Genomic DNA, 17,798 nt, shown 5'->3' with positions numbered 1-17,798 from the left:
TAACACTGGTGTACTGTTTAATGCAAATTCAGGCTCATGTAACAAAGCTATTAATAGGCGTCGTAACTTCAAATGAAATAAATATATTAATAACGAGAGCTGACCTCATCCCTCCTGCCTGGAGCTACATTTGCGAGGCAGAGGAAGAGAGAGCTGTTGAATTCGAGGGGAGGGGCTGGCCGAGCGGGCTGCCCGGCTAACTCTGTACGGGTCATAGCCCTCAAAGAGAGCCTTCCTCTCTTTAGGACTGGAGAGCTCGAGAAGTCTCTGGTCCGCTACATGGCTTCTGGCTGCTCTGGAGACGAGCCAGCACACCGGGCGCTCTCCTCTGAACTTGGGGTGGTCATGTTTAGGGGCTGCAAAGACAAAAGCAATCCTGTCAGATAAAAAAATTAAACTTTTAATCAGAAACGTTGCACAATGGAAAGACGGACTTACTAGCAAGTAGCTCTATGTGTGCTGATGCTCTGTAGGGCTCATGAGAGATGGGTTCAGGTTTAGATTTGTGGCCAGAGCCCTCCAGAGCAAGCCTTCTTCTTGGTTGGGCGAGCTGGCAAATCCTCGATGTGGCTACCGCAGTCTGTGTTGCTCTGTTCAACTGCAAACACATTTCAAGTCAAGGACAAGTTTATTAAACACAAACACTCCAGAGGGAGCACTATATCTTTGAAAGGATCACAACATTTGAGATATTCTAGCTTGTGACGTAGCATTTGGCTGCTAGGCTATAAAGATCATTTAATGATCAAACTCGTAGTTCCTTAGTTAAACATGACAGATGGACGTCCAGATTATTTCATAAAGACATTTTGTCGGACTCAAGAAGTAATAAATAAGAAGCTGCCATCTTGGTGGTTTGCTAAAGGGCCTCAAAGATGATTATCCCCCCCTCCCCCATATTGGATTAACAGCTGTGATTGGCCCTGATTAGAAATCTATATGGAGGGTGACCAAACGCATTCGACAGGCCAAAACAAAATCATGAGCTCCTGGGTTTGTTTGGTTTCAAGACTACATGTTAGCATGCTGACACACTGGCAGCATTATACCACAACTAAGACCCGAGTCTATAGCCCTTTATACCCGTTTTACCCTTTAAGCCCTTTATTGGGATTCCACACCAGCACCATAATGAAGTTCCACCATTATTACACCGTCTCACTTTAATATTCATTGTGCCCGCAACAGTGTCAGGTTGGTGTCCCAGTGAGTGAATTCAAATTGTGTTACAGCATTGCGGAAGCGTGAGAGCCCAGATGTGTAAAGTCACAGGTGAGATTCACACACACACACACACACACATTTAGGCATGTACACACACACAAACACAGTGCTGGTTCGCCCTGCTGACTCAGCTGTTGGCGAATCAGTGGGATAACGACCTGCCCCACCTTTTCGCCTTCCTAGGTTACACTTTGCAGGTGAAGCACACATAAAAATATCCCGCCTTGAATTGTGGGTAAGTGACCTATGTCAACCTATTTGTCAAACCTGATAACATTTCCTTATCTGATAATTTGGCTTTACAGTTAAAAGGAGACACCCCAAGGCTGCCGGCTACCTCGTGATCTGCTACCTACGCAGAAACACAGCAGTTTCTCAAGAAGTGGTGTGAGTTACTCACAGGGGCCAGCAGTGGGCGGTCCAGCTGCCAGCCAGCTGCAGATGCTCGAGGATGAGCCAGACTACACAACCGATCAGATGCAACAGCCTGGAGAGCCCATTCACTTACCTCCCACGTAGGAGAAAGTCTTTGGAGAGAGAAAAAAAACATGAGAAGAGAAGGTAGGGAAGAAGACAGGGGGGGGAGGGCAGGTGAGCGCATGAATGAGAGAAGAGACAAAAGAGAGAAAGGGGTGACTGAGGCAGAGGGGAGAAAAGGTAAATAAACACCAGAGGAAATAGAAGAAATAAAAAATGACAATGAAGGAAGGAATAGGGCAGGAAATGAGATTAGAGCTAGAGACATAGAAGAATATAAAAAAGAGCCCAGGAGATGATTTTAGAAGGATCTGAAAAGTTCCCTTTGGGGCTATTCAGTCAACAACCTGGGAGCCAATAAGCAAGCTGAACGTATTCCATTTCTCAAGAACCATTTGCAGAGCTGATTTGGGTAAACTATTGTTGTCTATGTGTCTTTGTACTTCAATGCCACCTGTAGATTAGTGATAGCTTGACTATACAAAAGGACATTTAAGTCCATTACAGAAAATAAATCAAAACTGACATAAACAACACAAACTATTTGTAACAAATACATGTGTAAAACAGGAACAATAAACCAGGCATTCAGTCCAGCACAAAGCATGATGGGAAATGAGGTATGCTTGGACTACAAGAATACATTTATTTAAACAAACAAAAATCTGACATGGAAGAAGCTTTCATCTCCAGAGTAACTGAAAATATCAGGGCCTGCCTCTACTATAGCCCTGTCCCAAACAATGTCCTCTGGATCTCTCTGTAACTAATAAAGTCATTTATCATTTATCATTTGAGGATTATGTAATCTAAGCCAGGAATTTAAGAAATAGAAAACAGACTCAGAGAACAGGCAAAGAATCAGAGACACCCAAAACAAAACCACACGCGCCACATTGCGTCATTGACAGAAGATCTTGTTATATTTACGAGACTGGAGTGTGGAACGTTTTACTTCTACACAGATCCAACCAGCGAGGGGTTAATTCTGTAGGAAGACAATTATTCATTTCATGACAACAACAAAAAAAGTGAGGACCCTACAGGACAGGTTTGTGAACAGACAGAACAAGTGCAGGGTACCGGTTTTGGTGATGGACCCAGTTTTGTGTGGTGGCAGATGATCCAGCCAGTAAACAGAACGACTGTGAACAAAGAAGGGGTCCTTAGAGAACAAAAAAAACAACACATTCAGAGAGATGGGGGAGTGAGGCAGATGTTTAGATGGGCGTACCGGTCTGGATATCTCAGCTGGCTGGGTTTGGGTTGAGCCAGCTTCTTCATCCTTGTACACTGTAAAAAGAAAAAGTCATAATAACATAACATTTTAAGTTAGTTTCACATCAAGTCTATGAAAATGTTGCGTTAACTCAATATGATATGTTTATGTCACCTCAACTAATTGAAAGTTTTTCCAACTTTGAAAAGTGATTCATATTAACTTAAAAATGGCGAGCTCTGTCGAACCCTCCTTGCTCGCAGAGACATCTGTTGTTAGTGCAACAGAGGGCGCAGCTGTTATTTGTGCTTATCTGCACATGGGATGAGACATTGTCACAATGCTTGAGCACTTATAATATGTGAAGCTTGGGACCTCTACTACTTCATATGTGTGCATAGTCAATTAGAGCCCCAGCTCTCTGAGAGGCTCTGAATTAAGGTTTTTCTATGGGAGGGTTTGTGGAACATCCCGTCTCCATTTGCATTATAATAAAACCGCAAATTTGTTGTTGCTGGTAGTGATGATGATGGTGGCGATAATAATGATGATGCGAATGATGATGTTGTGGAACATTACTTATTCATTCATTTATTATTATAATAATGTAATCATTGGCGTGCAAAGACTTTTTGAAGGACAGGGGCGAAAAGAAAAAAAAGGGCACATACAGCGCGTTCTCGCCACTGAAGAGGGCACTAAGTTCTGCGTGTTCTCGAGGGCACTTTAGACATGTTTACATGTTATACAAATGGCACATAGTTAGGATCAGCATCCACGAGAACTGTGTAGATTCAACGATGGACTGTGAAGAACACACAGAGACATGGATGTATGAAGAAAATAAATCCCTAGGGGGTCTGGGGCTCCTCCCCCAGAACATTTTCAATTAAGTAGATGCCGTTTCCTGTATTCTAGTGCATTTTAAAACCATTTTAGCACCAGATAATCCAAACTGGTTCTGTGAGATATAGTTCTGGCTCAATATAGATCAAAAAAGGGCCCAACATAAAAGTCATTGCAACAGTAAAGTTTCATAGTAATTCTTGGTCCTAATAGTCTTCTGGAGTTTAGTGTGTTTTCTTCACCCAAGAAAGCTCTGTGATTAAAAACACACAGGGAACAATACACATTTAAAATATTTATTTGACACCTCAAAAGAAAGAAACTATGATGAAGCATGGACATAAGTGCTGCTCCATTGCTGCAGGTGGCAGGGATGAATCAAGTCTCAAAGTCTTTGAGGTATAAACCAAGTCAGGTCTCAAGTTTTTGACCTCAAGTTTTAAGTAAACCAGGAGGGCACTTTAGCACCCGTTTTTGCCTCCCAAGAGTTCAGTTAATCATGTTTTAACCAGCCAAGTTTAGTGTGTTTGTTTTTCCACCCAAGCGGGCACTTTAGCGCGCGTTTTGGCTCCCAAGCGGGCACTTTAGCGCACGCTTTTCAACAATTGGGCCAATTGCTGAAAACCACTGAATGTAATATAATAATGTATAATTATTTTAATTATTTCTCCAAAGCCTTCACCAGAGAGCATATTGAACACACAAGCACACACACTACCCCTTATTCTGTTAAAAAAAAAAAAAAAAAAACAGGCGAGGGCTCCCGATACCGACCTAAAACTATAAACACAACATCATACACACCCATAAAAATAAAGTGTATTTAGAACATCTTAAGAACAGTAGATTGATTCATAGTCACTATATTTCAGCCTTGATTTGCTACACTGACTAAAATGTTCTGCTTTAGTCTAATTCTACTCAACAGGTCAAACAATGTTCTTTACCACTGGAGGATATTCTAGTTCAGTCTTTCACATGCAAGTTACACTCATGCTCCCATATACATCACATAATTGTCACATGTGGGAGCTATATATATTCTTCAAATTATGAATTACATTTCTTAATTTAAAGCAGTAATGTTAATGTCCTGTAACATACCTGTGGTTGCTGCAGCTCTCTAACAGTGACACCTACACCTGCTGGTTGTTAGGGGAGCAGATGACAGTGGGGAGTGGGGGACAACGTACTGAAGATCGTCTATTCAGGCAGTGTCAAGATGGCCCAAAATGTTTTTTGTTGCTGCAGTCAGCTGGGTCCAGTTAAGTCAGATTAAACAGTAGTTAAAAGATATTATATAACATATTATTCATAGATCTGTTTTGTACCGTTTTCTAGAAACTTATCGATGCACTTGTTGAATTAACAGCTTATATGTATTTTCCAAAGGAGACTGATAGAGGAAGCAGATATAAACACACAGACCATTTAAAAACAGACAACACCTTTATTTTCAACACACACTTAAAATCTTATAAAACAGCAAATAACAGTAAATTATCTACCAAAGCTTCTTTAATAATCATGATCACAACGCCACGAGCTTTCAAGAGAATACTTCAGTTATCACTCTCTACTCTAGTATTGCAGGAGCCTGTGTGAAGCCGACAAGCCGTGTGTGTCTGATGTACTGTCGCTATGTCGTTCAAACTTACTGTGAACTGAAGAGAGAACAATGCAGGGCACGCAGCTACAGCACAGTGGAACATTCACAGGCCTCTGAAGCACACACAAGTCCAGGGATAAATATGTAGCGTTTGGTTGACAGTGTAACTAACACTTAAGGGACAGTAAAACTTTTGTTTGCAGAAACAGCACTTTTTTTTAAAACTGCATTTTCTACTTCCTATGTCTAATTCAAATCCCAACGGCAAATAAGCACATTTTATTTTTTTGGGGTCACTTAAAAAAAAAAAAAAAAGAAGATAAAAGTTCCTAAGTTTATTGGCACAAACCAAAATGAAATATCCCTAAACCCTAAAATTGACCTGGCAGTACAGTCTCTCTTTTCAATACTGTAAAAGAAACAAATCTCCCATGCAAAAATCTTAAAAGAGTCTACCGTCTCAAGACACCTCGAGTATGTCGTTGGAAATTTGACCTATTTATACTCGGCTATACATCTTTATCAATCATCGCTGACTTCCAGGAGTAATACAGAGGGGTTTCAGTGATGATACTGGTTCACAGGTGAATATTTATGAGGCACTGAGCTTCATTGTTTAAGCTGCCAGGGTAGTCGCTGGGGTGTTTTGTAAACGGAAAAAGACAGCGCTGAAAAGTCCAATCTCTATGAGCTGTGCAGGTAGAATTGCAGAGAAAAGGCATGAAGGAAAGGAAAGGGACAGAAAAAGGTAAATATCGAGTGTATACTGTACTCAGTAGCACCAGGAGAAAGAGTATGCGAGTGTCTTCATGTCAGAGGGTCTGCACTATGACAGGATACAGCAGGGACATATGCTCGGCCCCTCTGATTGGCAGCTTGTGTGTGGTGTAGTAGTGGATGACCTCAGGGATGGTGGAGAAGGGCGGACTGTTCTCTCCGAGCACGTAGCGCCCGTCTGCAGACTGAGTAAACTTCATATGCATGAAGCCCTTGCAGCTCCTGTCAGAGAGAGAAAGGACATCTTAAATGGTCCATCAGAATCAGAGAGAATCTCATCTTCAGTTCACCCACTCACTGGCAAAACAAAGGAGTCGTGTAAATTGCATCAGATAGTACCTTTGAAGAGCACTAAGTCAGAGCAAGCTTTTACTACAAGACAAAAAAATCCTCACAATGTTTTAAACATAGTGTTTTGTTGTTTAAGAAGAGTACAGATGTGAGGTTAGGAACATTTATCAGCATGCAGAAGACCAGCTGCTTTCAAGATGATTATTGATACTGGTGGAAAACACACTTCTAGAGAAACAGGGGGGCAGGGTGAGAAAAAGAGATAACGTGTGAAAGTTCAAATCTGAGAAGAAGACACCAACAAGCTGTTCAAATATCCAACTGAAGTAAATAAAAAAACTACACAGTCAGTGCAATTCCCCCTTAAGACAGTGAAATGGTGTAACATATTGAGTCTCTGGAGGATGTTTTGCATTTCCAAACAACGCTGTTTAAAAGCAGCAACACGGGGCGCCAAATAGCCTAGTGGTTATGTCGCATGTCCCATGTACAGAGTCCTTGTCGCAGTGGCCGTGGGTCAAACCTTGGATCTTTGCTGCATGTCATCCACCAATCTCTCCTCCCAACATTTCCTGTCTTTCTTCCAGCTGTCCAATCCAATAAAAAGACAAAATGCCCCAAAAATAACAAAAAACATCAAATTGCACAGTGACTGGTAAGCAGGGCTGTATACCTGAGTGACAGCGAGTAGTCCGTCTTGCCGTTCTGGCTGTTTCTCACCAAGTAAGAGTTCTCTTTGCACAGAGTCAGCAGAGCCTCAGCCTCCGGGCGACTCAGGGTGCCATGGTACCATCTGGAGAAGAGCAGCAGGAAACATGACCATGAAACACTTTGACTCAAATCCATGCTGTTGGATAAGAGAATGTTCAATCCTTCTTCAAGAGTCTTTCATCACCCTTTCTTGAAACGAAGACATACAATGATGGAACATTAATCATCTCTTCTCTCAACCCTCGCTGAAGACATTTGTTGTCTTTAAACAACAAGAGCGAAGAGTCAAAGGGAGTCAATCATCGATTTCAATCTGGATTTTTAAAGTTGATTTTCTGACATCGTATTTGCATTGTTGTTTTCGGTGTCAATGCTAAAATGAACTGTCAAATGTTGCCATACCAGGAAGTGAACATGATGATTAAATAATAACTTCTATACTTAAGGAAACAGCTCAGTGACTAACACTGTATGTACAGAGTGAATGAAGGTGATGAATGTTACTTGCTAGTTTTTTCAGCTCCGATTTTGAAGTTAAATCTCAGGGAGTCTTAGTAACAACAACTAACTAGGCTCAGGAGACACACAGAACAAGACACAAATAGAGGAAATACAACAACGTGACGCACTGAGTTCATATCGGCTTTCCCAAAAGATACATTCAACCTGACATTGTGTTTTGGAGAACATATGACAGTAATATCCTTTCTGAGATCAACTGCCAATATGCAAAACAACATTTCAAGTCAAGTGTGTTTTTTTACACAGTGAAAACAAGAGAAAATCAAAAGTATTCATTCTAATATAGTTATATGCTGACGTGTTTCAAGCAGAGATATGCTCCTCTACTTGTGTCTGCTTGACAAGTGACCTCAAAGGTTTTGCAGAAAAAGGGAATGCAGTACAGTTCACAGTGTCACTAAAAATTCTTCAAATCATGCTGACAACTATCTTCCTTTATTCGAAAGCTTGATCCAAAGGCAACTGGACTTGGATGAATAGTTGCCTGTTAAGAGTTGCCAGTTGCATTTGGATCAAGCTTAAAATTGATCATGACCTGGATGACTGAGAACCTACACAGACATGTCTTCCTTTGTGTTTTGACAACCAATAGGTCATAAGGTTAAAACTTATGGGTGGAATCATTTTGGGGATTTTCACGCATGAAGAAAATTTGCATTGAAGGGAGGTATTCAACAAAGGAGCGAAACATTTTTAAATTTGGAGATATAAGAGTCAGGAGTCAGGAATGTGAAAGTTTAACCTGCAGATGGTCGCTGCAATTCAATCACAAGACAACCATCCAAAACACTGGCAGTGTTAGCAGTGTTTACATTGCAGGTGTCTACTTACACTTGTCTCTCAAGTGGCATGAATGGATCCACCCTCTCTCCCAGGAGAGGAGGAGTGTCACCGACCAGACGCAGTGTCGTCGAGTCAGTTGAGGAAGATGTAGTGCCTGTCTTGGTGAGCTTGGCCTGTTCTGTCTGAGCTCTCGATCGCTCCCTTTCTGCCCCTTCAAACTGAACTGCAGCCGGACAGAAAGATATCACAGGTTAGTTTACAAATCACAATCGAGACACATTTTGAACTGTACAAACAGGGATCGGATGTTTACCTGCTAAAGCTTTAGAGATGTTGTCCTTCTTCCACTCCCACGGCTGGTCGTATTCATCAGCCGGCCTCTCATCATCCTGAGGCAGCCTGCTTTCCCTGCCGTCCATCAGTCCACCCTCGACCCTCTGAGTGTGTTGTTGTCCTGCTGGAGCCGATCGGTGATGGTGACGAATCCTCTCCTCGTATGGGTTATCATATAACTGACCCCCATCTCCGCTCCCAGATCTGTTAATCATCACGCTGTGCTGCAGTTCTGCAACGTAAACACAGAAAGCTACACTTTAGGGCAGGTTTTTAAAAGTCACAGACAAGCAAACAGTGTGACAATGCTGATCAAGATCTGTTCATAAGACTAAAAAAAAAAAATCATCTCATTTAGAGCACTGACGCATTGGCAGGTGAACTTTAATCTGTTGAACAGACTGAATGACTTGACAATAAACTCTTTTTACATCCTGTCAGTTCTCCAGCCTCAAATCACACCAAGGGAAACTGTGTTTTGCACAAGGACTGGCTGCTTGACAGCTGATGCTGACTCACATCCTTCCAGGCTTTATTTGAAATGAAAGTGAACATTTTTGGTTCACTTCCAAAAAGAATTCTGCTAGATGACATTGTGTCACTTAACTACTCATCTATGAAAAACAAAAAAGTAAACCACAGTAAAGTCACATTCACATGATTACTTAGTTACGGCTGCATTCACACTAGAGGCTAAAATGACCTGAATCTGATCTTTTTTGCTACTATGTGACTCAGGTCTAATATTTTATTACAGTGTGAACAGCACAAGTCATACCGGTATGTGTATTTTTAAAATTTTACTTTTATTTAAAGAGAGTGTCAAGAGGGGCAGCAGCACAATAAACAAGTTACAGCAATAACAAACACAGATTAACATGTTCTGAGTCACAGAAAAGAAAAGTCATTATTCAAAGCATCTACAACCTGAATCCCACAGGGGTCTGATACAGGCCACATTTAAAAAGCAATGTGAACAGCCAAACAAAGAAATCTGATCTGAACAAAAGATCAGAATTGAGCATTAGGGCTTGCAGTGTGAACGCAGCCAATGTTGCTGAGGAATTGAGAAGCCAAAGAAGCTCTTATTAAGTGCAATGAGGACGATTACAAAATGTTAGTGTATACAAACAACATTTATGAAGAATCCATCTGACTACTGGGAGAGAGTGATCTCATAACAAACCGGAGATGATCCGCTGGGCCTCGAATGGTTCCATATAGCTGCAGCAGTCTGTTGGTGCAGATTTGTTGTCCCAGTTTGATCTGCCTCTAGGGTCTGGACGGACATCAAACGGATCAGAGTAGTCCGTGTCAGCGTCCAAAGCTGCAGGAGCAGATGGGACCACCTAGGGTATTGAGAGATAAAATAAAAGGGCATTTCACAAATGAGAGACTTGAGCATATAAAACCGAATGTGGGTGAAAACAAAACAAAAGGAAAAAAGGAGCAGAGCAGAAATGAAATCAATTCTTACAGGTTCCTCTTGAACAGTCACAGGACTCAGCGGAACTGTACAACGACCAAACTCCTGAGAGTCCACTTTGATTAGTCTGTGCTTGGGTGACACCACTTTTACCTGGAAAATATCACATGTAAGCACAACTTTCAATGTCGATTTTTAAAGTCACAGCAATACTTGAGGACAAGGATATATGCGTATGGGGTGGGGTGGGTCTACTAGAAATGCCAGTCTTTATTATCAAAGGCTACATTTGTATAGTGAGGAAGTGTTACTGGTAAATAATGTAAAAACACTTCATTTCTATACATGAACCTAAAACATGGATATCATACCTCCACACCATTAGGCAGCGCTGAACTGAATGCAGGGAAAGAGGGAAGGCTCACTGTGGCACTACAGGGGCTGAAACCACCATTCTGATGCTCCTTATCAGAGTGCTGGTACGGGTCCTCAAAATCTAGCTCCTTCTGAGCCCTGTAGGCCCTCAAAATCTCACTCTCACTGTAGTCTGGCCTCGGGGGCTGAGGAGGGTCACGCCTGCTGCCTAAGTTCAGGTAGTCCTTAAGCCACTTTGCCATGGATCTGGGAAAAATGAAAAAGGAAAACAGTTAAATGTACGCGGGAATCATTAAATCTCACCTTAAATGTATGCTTCACAACTTATTTGACACATCATCACCGATGGAAACAAGCAGTTCTAGACATATGAAGAAGAAGAAACTGTCTCATATCAGGGCTGTAAGACACAAACTTAGAGACTACATTCTGTGGCACACAATGCTGAGCTGTCATTGTTATCTAATTTTTCACTGAGAAATCACAGGTTCACATTAATGTGACCAGTCAAAGGGCTAAAACCGTCTGATCTCGTGTGGACTCTTTTTAACGTGATCAAAAATGAATTTGTTGTCAATTCCCTGTCAAGTTTACTGCACTGTCAGGAAGAATGTGTCAACAGGTCCTGCAAAATCCTCCTGTATTGCTACGTAAAAATGTATTAAGTGGAGTTTAGCATGGGATTTTAGTCAAAACTATCCCGCTTCAGACGTCACGTCAGAAAATCACTGGAACCATTAACAATAGTTGATGTTAGTTAGCATTAGGGGATAGATGGCTTTTCAACCCACCAGTTATTCTAAACAAGCCTTTTAATATATTTTTATAACAGCTATCGGCATCCAGTTGACTAATTAAAATACAGTAGTTAAGCGTTAAATATTTATTTATGTGAGCTGTACAAATCACGGTGGCCGCTATGTCAACATTGGCAAAGCTAACTTAGCTACATTAGCTTGTCGTGAACAGACGGTAAGTAGTAACGTTACTTCTCTTAACTCACCCTCTTTTCTTTCTTGGCGCTGACGGCTTCCCGGTGGCCCAGTTACGTCTTTATGGCTACCATCCAGCAAATCGTTTTATACGTTATTATCAGGCCCCTAAAAATAAACCATTGTTATCCGTGAAATCAGTCCAGCCACTGAGCCAAGCAGGTCAAGCAGCTAATGCTAGCCGGACTGGTCCAGACAAGCAGACCGTCTCCGACACAACACCGACTGGCACGGCGGGCGGCCTTAAAGGGAGGGAGTAACAGTGTGAGCTATTTTAAGTCTGTCGACAGAAAAGCTTCAGATGTGCTCACAGATGCAATCCTTTGTTTTACGAATTCAATTTCAGTAATGTAATGTCATTTTCAGTAATGGCATTGTTTCTATACTGTCAAAAATAGTCCTGCCGATTAATATTATTTTTTAATAGCAGTGTCTTATTATGGAAAAAGTTCATATGAAACCTTAAATGCAATATTTTAGGCATCACCAGTTAAGATATTAATATAGGTGTTTTTAGTTTAAATTAAACCAGTGTAAATATCGAAGAAGTATCTGCTAAACATAGCTTTTTATTTTATTGTAACATAAATAATTTTAGTGTACAATTAACAAACTATGCCTTATTCAATAAGGGAGCCAACCAGAGCAGGACAATAACAAGTTTAGGTTTTATGCAAATAAATATGAATTTGTTTTATCTTTCAAAGAAGAGTTGCCAAATGTAAAAAAAAAGCATATCAGATTAGGACAGTTCAAATAATTAAAGCCGAAGAGATAAATTGTAAGTGGATCTTCTGTTGTTGGTTTTTTTTTTGGTCATCCGCTGGTCACAAGGTCAAGGATGAACTGTTAAAGCTAACATTATAGTTAAAATAATGTAAAGTTGACAACTAGATCAAATGTTGATACCAATATTATACAAACACCAGTTCATCTGGCAACTTGTAAATACAATGCTGTATGTAACATTTACTCATTGACCCTAAGATGTATTAAATCACATTCAGATTTATAGTCCAAACTAATTCTGAATCAATTAAATCAGCACCATGAACTCAGTGAAATACCTGTATAATAGATCATAGATACAGGAGTTCGGGAAATATTTTTTCTAATGAGAGAGACATGAAGTTAAAAGGATTTTTAATAAACACATCAAATAAACAAATGATATTTTATCAGGGATAGTTATAGTCACTGGCTTTCAAGGACAGACAACAAAACCTACTAATGACTGCTCATTATCATATTGACTAATCATTCTGTAAAGACATGTCTTCATAGGAAATACAGAAACTGTTTTTTTTTCTTCCTTTTTTTCATTTCTGTGCAGAATTACAAAAAGGTCCATATCAGAATATTCCTCTTTGCATCTTTTGTACAAATTTGTGTCAGTCACAAATTAAGATTCCCTTCAAACATCTTCTTTTCACTCGCTCTCATTGCTGTCGCTGTCTGAATACGCCCCCAGCAGGCTGAGAGATGAAGAGCCATTTAGAGTGTTAACAGGCTTGGAGACATTGTTGGGTTCAACTGAAGATGTCTTTGAACCTGCAAAACAAAACACACAATAATTGCGAACGTTTGATATAGGATGTGAACTGTGGGGAACGGATCCATCCAAATGTGTCTCTTAGAAGGCTTTCCTACAAGTCGTATGCATTACCTGTTTGTGATGAGGAAGCAGAGGCAGTCACCACCGTACTGGGTTTACTGACGGCTGCTGCTGGTTTCTTCCGCACTACAAGTGACCCTAGTGCCCCTCCTTTGCCCAGCGTCCCGACACTCCTCTCCCAGCTCTCCACCTTAGCCCTCTTCACTCCTCCAGATGAGGTTCCCTGTTGAAGACACACCATGAGATTCAGTTTTTATCATTTGCATCATTTTAAGGATACCAGATATCAATAAATTACTTATTAATTATGTTTTAAAAACATGAAGCTGGCATTATAATACTCTATCCAAGACACATTTTGCACCTTACAAAATATAGGACATAACCAAATGTGAACAAACAAACTTTTAACAATTGAAATGGAGTCTGTTCTGGATCTTCTCACAGAAAGCTCAAAAATACGCTTAAATACCTTTTGATGGCTGTCATATGAACCCATTCAGTATCACGGAAACGATCTCACTGTGTTCACATGTACCTGTGCCTCTCTGGGGATGTCAGTGGTGAGGACGTCTGTTGGTTTGTCTGTAATGGCTTTCTTTGGCTGCGAGCTGCTGCTGCTGCTGCTGCTGCTCTCCTCCTTCTCTGAGTCAGAGTCAGAGTCTCTGAGTCTTTTCACAAGGGCACGATCCAACATCTCTCTGTGAAACAATTAGCACATTTAGAATTGATGGGGATTTTAATGACTGCTGCTCAGAGATCACAACAATAATATAAAAGAACAAACAGGTGGAAATTACATTTTCTATTTAGCTTTACCATTAGTCATCTAGTCTTTAATTGGTTTTAGCAAATACTCTTTACCTCTTCCTTTATTTTACCTAATGATCTTCTGTTTAAACATCCTCCACTTACTTTGTCTCTCGTTCATCCTCTTCTTTCTCCTTTTCCTTCTCTCTCTTCTCCAGCTCTCTGTACCGCCCAATCATTCCCTCAAAGTCAACCTGAGCCTGCCTCTGGTTCAGCTCCTTCAGCTCCTGCAGGTTCTCCAAAACTTCCATCTCCATCTTGGAATCCTTTGTGCGGTTTTCCAGCACCTGGTAGAGGAATGCATAGAAATTGACTATTTTTTCATCTTAGAAATGTAAATCTTAAACATGAAATGACGTTGAAAAAAACAACAACACCAACCTTCATTGGGTTGTTGAGTTCCTCTTCCTCCCTCTCCTCTTGGATTCTCTTCTCCTCCTCTTCAATGAGTTTCTCTGCCTGGAAGTTTCTTGTTGCACCATGCTCCATAGCGTAGTCTGTGTTCTCCGGGTCAGTCTGTGGTCACAACATGAGATATGAGTTCAAGACAAAGAGCTGTGGATGTACTTTTTTAAATTGAACTGTTATATTATCCTGTCGTAAAAAAAAAAAGGTTATTTATCATTCAAACACGTGTCCCTGTGATAATCAGAGCTTCAAATCGTCTCACCTTGAATGTGATTTCAGCCAGACACCGAGTACATTTGATGTAGAAACGGAAGATGGGGAGTCCCATGTACAGCTCATTCTGAACAGTCTCTTTGCGGGCATTGAACTTCTTCCCCTTGTAGATGTACTCTCCACATGTTTTACATCTGCAAACAATCAGAGAGTCAAAACTGAGGACTCTATAGCAACAGGCCCCGTGAATAAAAGCCATTCAGACACGTAAAAGCAGCTCTGGTCTAGTTGTTAGTAAAACCATAAATCTAAAGAACACTAGACTTCTTATGAAACAATAAAAAGTAAAGGTCAGTTATAAACGGACACAATACATTATACATTTATCAAAGGACAATATTTACGTCTTTGTTTTAAGAAGGCCAACATATCTCAGCATGGAAGTGCAACAAAAACAAAGACATGTCAACACCAGCATAAATCACTGGTGCGGACCAAGTCCGGAAATTGGTCTGGTAGCTGGAGAGGTGCCAGTTCCCATCCTCAGCACTGTAAAGATGCCCTTGAGCAAAGCAACTAACCTCCCACCCTCTCCCACCAGCTCAGGAGCGCTAGCTGTTGGCAGCCCCCCCCCCCCGACATCTCTCCATTAAATGCACATCCATAGGATCCTGCCTGTGTCTCACAGTCTATGGTTTGTGCATGTGTCCCAGTCCTGTTTACAATTTTTATTAATAAAATTATTCCATTATTATCTAGCGACCATTCACATGCTCACTTATATGCAGATGATACAATATTGTTCTGTATTGCTAACTCTGCTCAGCTTTCCATGGAGAACCTGCAACATTCCTTTAATGTTCTCCAAGTTGCACTTTTAAATGTTCAGAAAATTAAATGTATGTCGTTTTCTAGGGCTAAATGTGAAACTGATAATAATCTTCACATTACCACCCTGCTAGGATCCATTATCGTGAGAGTTAAAGCCTATAAATATCTCGGTATATGGATAGATGACAGACTAACATTCAAACTTCACATTGATAATCTTACTGTCAAACTACGACAAAAGATTGGTTACCTATATAGAAATAAATTAAATTTCTCTTTGTTCTGTCGGAAAAGGATAATTGAAGCAGTTTTTCTTTCAGTTTTGGATTATGGTTATGTGGTCTATAGGCATGCCTCTTCCGCTACGCTAAAGCCCTTAGATGCTGTTTACCATTCTGCGCTTAGATTCATCACCGGTGATAGCTACATGACTCACCACTGCATTCTTCATAATAAAGTTGGTTGGCCCTCCCTCACCGAGAGACGCAATAACCACTGGCATTTTTTTTTTTTATCTATAAAGCCCTCACTGGAAAGCTTCCACCATATATCACCTCCTTGTTACATCTGAACCCTGCTCCATTTTTAACTCGCTCGAGAGAGAGAGGCAGGTTCTCCAGGTTCCTCATGTCAGGACTGACCTGGGGAAAACTGCTTTTAGTGTTAGTGCTGCAAACTCCTGGAACATTTTACAACAGGACCTGAATTTGAGCACTTTTAACACTTTAGAAATATTATTTTAAACCGCCCAATACCTGACTGTAACTGTTTTTATTTGATTTTAATTGCTGACTTATCACTGTAGTAATTTCACGCTTTCAAATTATTTTAGTGTATATATTTTATTGTTCTTATTGCTCTTTTATTGATTTTATTTTCTGTAGTAGCTTTATCTCATTTCTCGTTGTTTATCACTTATGTATGTTTTCTCGGCATCGTTGTAAATGAGGGTCGCCCTCAATGAGCTCTCCGAGAACTTAAATAAAGGTTGATGATGACGATGATGATGGTGTGTGTATTTCAGCCTGTGTGTGTGGAGCATGTCTCACAGAGTATCAAATTAAATTCCCTCTCGCGGGATTGATAAAGTGTATTTTATAAATATGGTTATAGAGCAGGGAGGGGCAACTTTGGTCGCAGCAAGGGCCACATTCATTTAATTCTCACTGCCAGAGGGCCAAATTGTAGAATACAAAAACGATGTTGTCTCCAATTTAACTCAACATAAACCAGTGATCAATTATTATTATGGACATACTTCTGGTTTTCATGATTTCATGGCAGATTTTGTCATATTTTCTTCATATAAAGATTGACCTGAGGGCCACCTTGAGGGTTGATTGGGGCCGCATGTGGCCCCCGGGCCGCCAGTTGCCCACCCCTGTTATAGAGAATACGTTTTTTTGCATGTAAAATTTGTTCCAATTATAATTTTTACTGGATATAAGAGGAAGTGGATGGTAAAGAGTGAGCGCCTGAGCGGGGTTTGACCCACAGGTGAAACAGACATACCTCATATTGAAGGGAGCCATCAATCTGACCACATACTGACGATCTTTGGGGAGTTTAAGCTTCGGGATTTTAGATGGATCGAAATCTGGTGGGTAGTATTTCTGTTGGAGACAAAACACAGATCTGTTAATGAAACACCTGGATTTGTAATGAAGTTATTAAAGCATATAGAATAACAGGGGAACAGAAGTTTGAAAGCTGGAGACATAAATAAGACACTTTGGATGCCTACATGGGAATTCGCGGAAAACTTAATTTAAAATATTACTCTCAAATTCATTAATAGTTGCTAAAAACACTTAGCTTGAAGGTAATGTTAACCTCATTGGTTTCAAACGCTCATTTTTTAATATCGCTGACAAAGCTCGTAGTTGGCGTAAAGATACTCACATTCAACACTTTTCTTTCAGACATTGTTGCTTTCGCTAGAAACTAAGCGTAAGGAGAGAAACGTCGGAATTAATAGATTTAGAGCTAGCACCAATGCACTTTCAGGTAGCTGCTTGTAGGCCTTATTGCACTTCCGGGTGTATTGTAATCACTTCCCCTGCCTCACAGAGCTTCACAGAGTGCTGGCGCCCCCCCGCGGTGAGAGTCGAATAAAACTAACAAATTAGATCATCAGATTAACAGAGTAGAGTCAGCTACACGAAAAGGGAAATAAAAAAGAAAACGTTTTTGAAGATATTTATAATAACTTTTATTTATTTTATTTATATAGCACCTTTTAAAAACACAGGTTTACAAAGTGCTTTGACAAACAGCAAAAACAAGAACAAAGCAAACTAAACCAAACACAGAAGAACATTAACAACAGCAAGAAT

The 17,798-nt window shown here is 40.5% G+C and overlaps 3 protein-coding genes across 3 annotated transcripts; all 3 read right to left on the bottom strand.

The window, feature by feature from the left end:
• spmap2 (sperm microtubule associated protein 2) lies at nt 1–3,329 on the bottom strand. Its single transcript, XM_061063569.1, has 5 exons — nt 2,936–3,329; nt 2,720–2,846; nt 1,625–1,999; nt 439–598; nt 1–356 (listed from the first exon to the last, which is right to left on the bottom strand). Exons 1-5 carry the CDS (start codon nt 3,025–3,027, stop codon nt 106–108), a joined length of 1,005 nt encoding a protein of 334 aa, XP_060919552.1. The 5' UTR covers nt 3,028–3,329; the 3' UTR covers nt 1–105.
• Nucleotides 3,330–5,196: 1,867 nt separating this feature from the next.
• shda (Src homology 2 domain containing transforming protein D, a) lies at nt 5,197–11,846 on the bottom strand. Its single transcript, XM_061062813.1, has 8 exons — nt 11,597–11,846; nt 10,590–10,839; nt 10,270–10,371; nt 9,979–10,141; nt 8,773–9,024; nt 8,508–8,682; nt 7,117–7,236; nt 5,197–6,374 (listed from the first exon to the last, which is right to left on the bottom strand). The coding sequence occupies exons 2-8, from the start codon at nt 10,833–10,835 to the stop codon at nt 6,188–6,190; spliced, it is 1,245 nt and encodes a 414-aa protein (XP_060918796.1). The 5' UTR covers nt 10,836–10,839; nt 11,597–11,846; the 3' UTR covers nt 5,197–6,187.
• Nucleotides 11,847–12,711: 865 nt separating this feature from the next.
• Nucleotides 12,712–17,521, bottom strand: yju2 (YJU2 splicing factor homolog). The gene is made up of 8 exons (XM_061062858.1): nt 17,365–17,521; nt 16,975–17,075; nt 14,681–14,825; nt 14,392–14,526; nt 14,116–14,297; nt 13,739–13,901; nt 13,252–13,423; nt 12,712–13,136 (listed from the first exon to the last, which is right to left on the bottom strand). Exons 1-8 carry the CDS (start codon nt 17,386–17,388, stop codon nt 13,015–13,017), a joined length of 1,044 nt encoding a protein of 347 aa, XP_060918841.1. The 5' UTR covers nt 17,389–17,521; the 3' UTR covers nt 12,712–13,014.
• Nucleotides 17,522–17,798: the final 277 nt, after the last annotated feature.

The sequence above is a fragment of the Labrus mixtus genome, chromosome 18 (genome assembly GCF_963584025.1).
Source record: "Labrus mixtus chromosome 18, fLabMix1.1, whole genome shotgun sequence".
Lineage (NCBI taxonomy): Eukaryota > Metazoa > Chordata > Actinopteri > Labriformes > Labridae > Labrus > Labrus mixtus.
Note: the sequence above shows the minus strand (reverse complement) of the source record. Positions and strands in the feature narration are given on the sequence as shown.

What these genes read in the sequence shown, in the direction of transcription:
- spmap2 (XM_061063569.1), bottom strand. Translation starts at nt 3,027, where the DNA reads ATGTTATGTTATTATGACTTTTTCTTTTTACAGTGTACAAGGATGAAG. An exon ending in TCCTCACTTTTTTTGTTGTT is followed by an intron (nt 2,000 to 2,719) that starts GTCATGAAATGA and finishes TCCTTCTAAAAT; the next exon opens with CATCTCCTGGGCTCTTTTTT. An exon ending in ACCGCCCACTGCTGGCCCCT is followed by an intron (nt 599 to 1,624) that starts GTGAGTAACTCA and finishes ATGTGTTTGCAG; the next exon opens with TTGAACAGAGCAACACAGAC.
- shda (XM_061062813.1), bottom strand. Translation starts at nt 10,835, where the DNA reads ATGGCAAAGTGGCTTAAGGACTACCTGAACTTAGGCAGCAGGCGTGAC. An exon ending in CGCTGCCTAATGGTGTGGAG is followed by an intron (nt 10,372 to 10,589) that starts GTATGATATCCA and finishes GATATTTTCCAG; the next exon opens with GTAAAAGTGGTGTCACCCAA. An exon ending in ATGCCACTTGAGAGACAAGT is followed by an intron (nt 7,237 to 8,507) that starts GTAAGTAGACAC and finishes GCTCTTCTCCAG; the next exon opens with ATGGTACCATGGCACCCTGA.
- yju2 (XM_061062858.1), bottom strand. Translation starts at nt 17,388, where the DNA reads ATGTCTGAAAGAAAAGTGTTGAAT. An exon ending in ATGGCTCCCTTCAATATGAG is followed by an intron (nt 14,826 to 16,974) that starts GTATGTCTGTTT and finishes GATTGTTTGCAG; the next exon opens with ATGTAAAACATGTGGAGAGT. An exon ending in TGGCTGAAATCACATTCAAG is followed by an intron (nt 14,527 to 14,680) that starts GTGAGACGATTT and finishes TTGTGACCACAG; the next exon opens with ACTGACCCGGAGAACACAGA.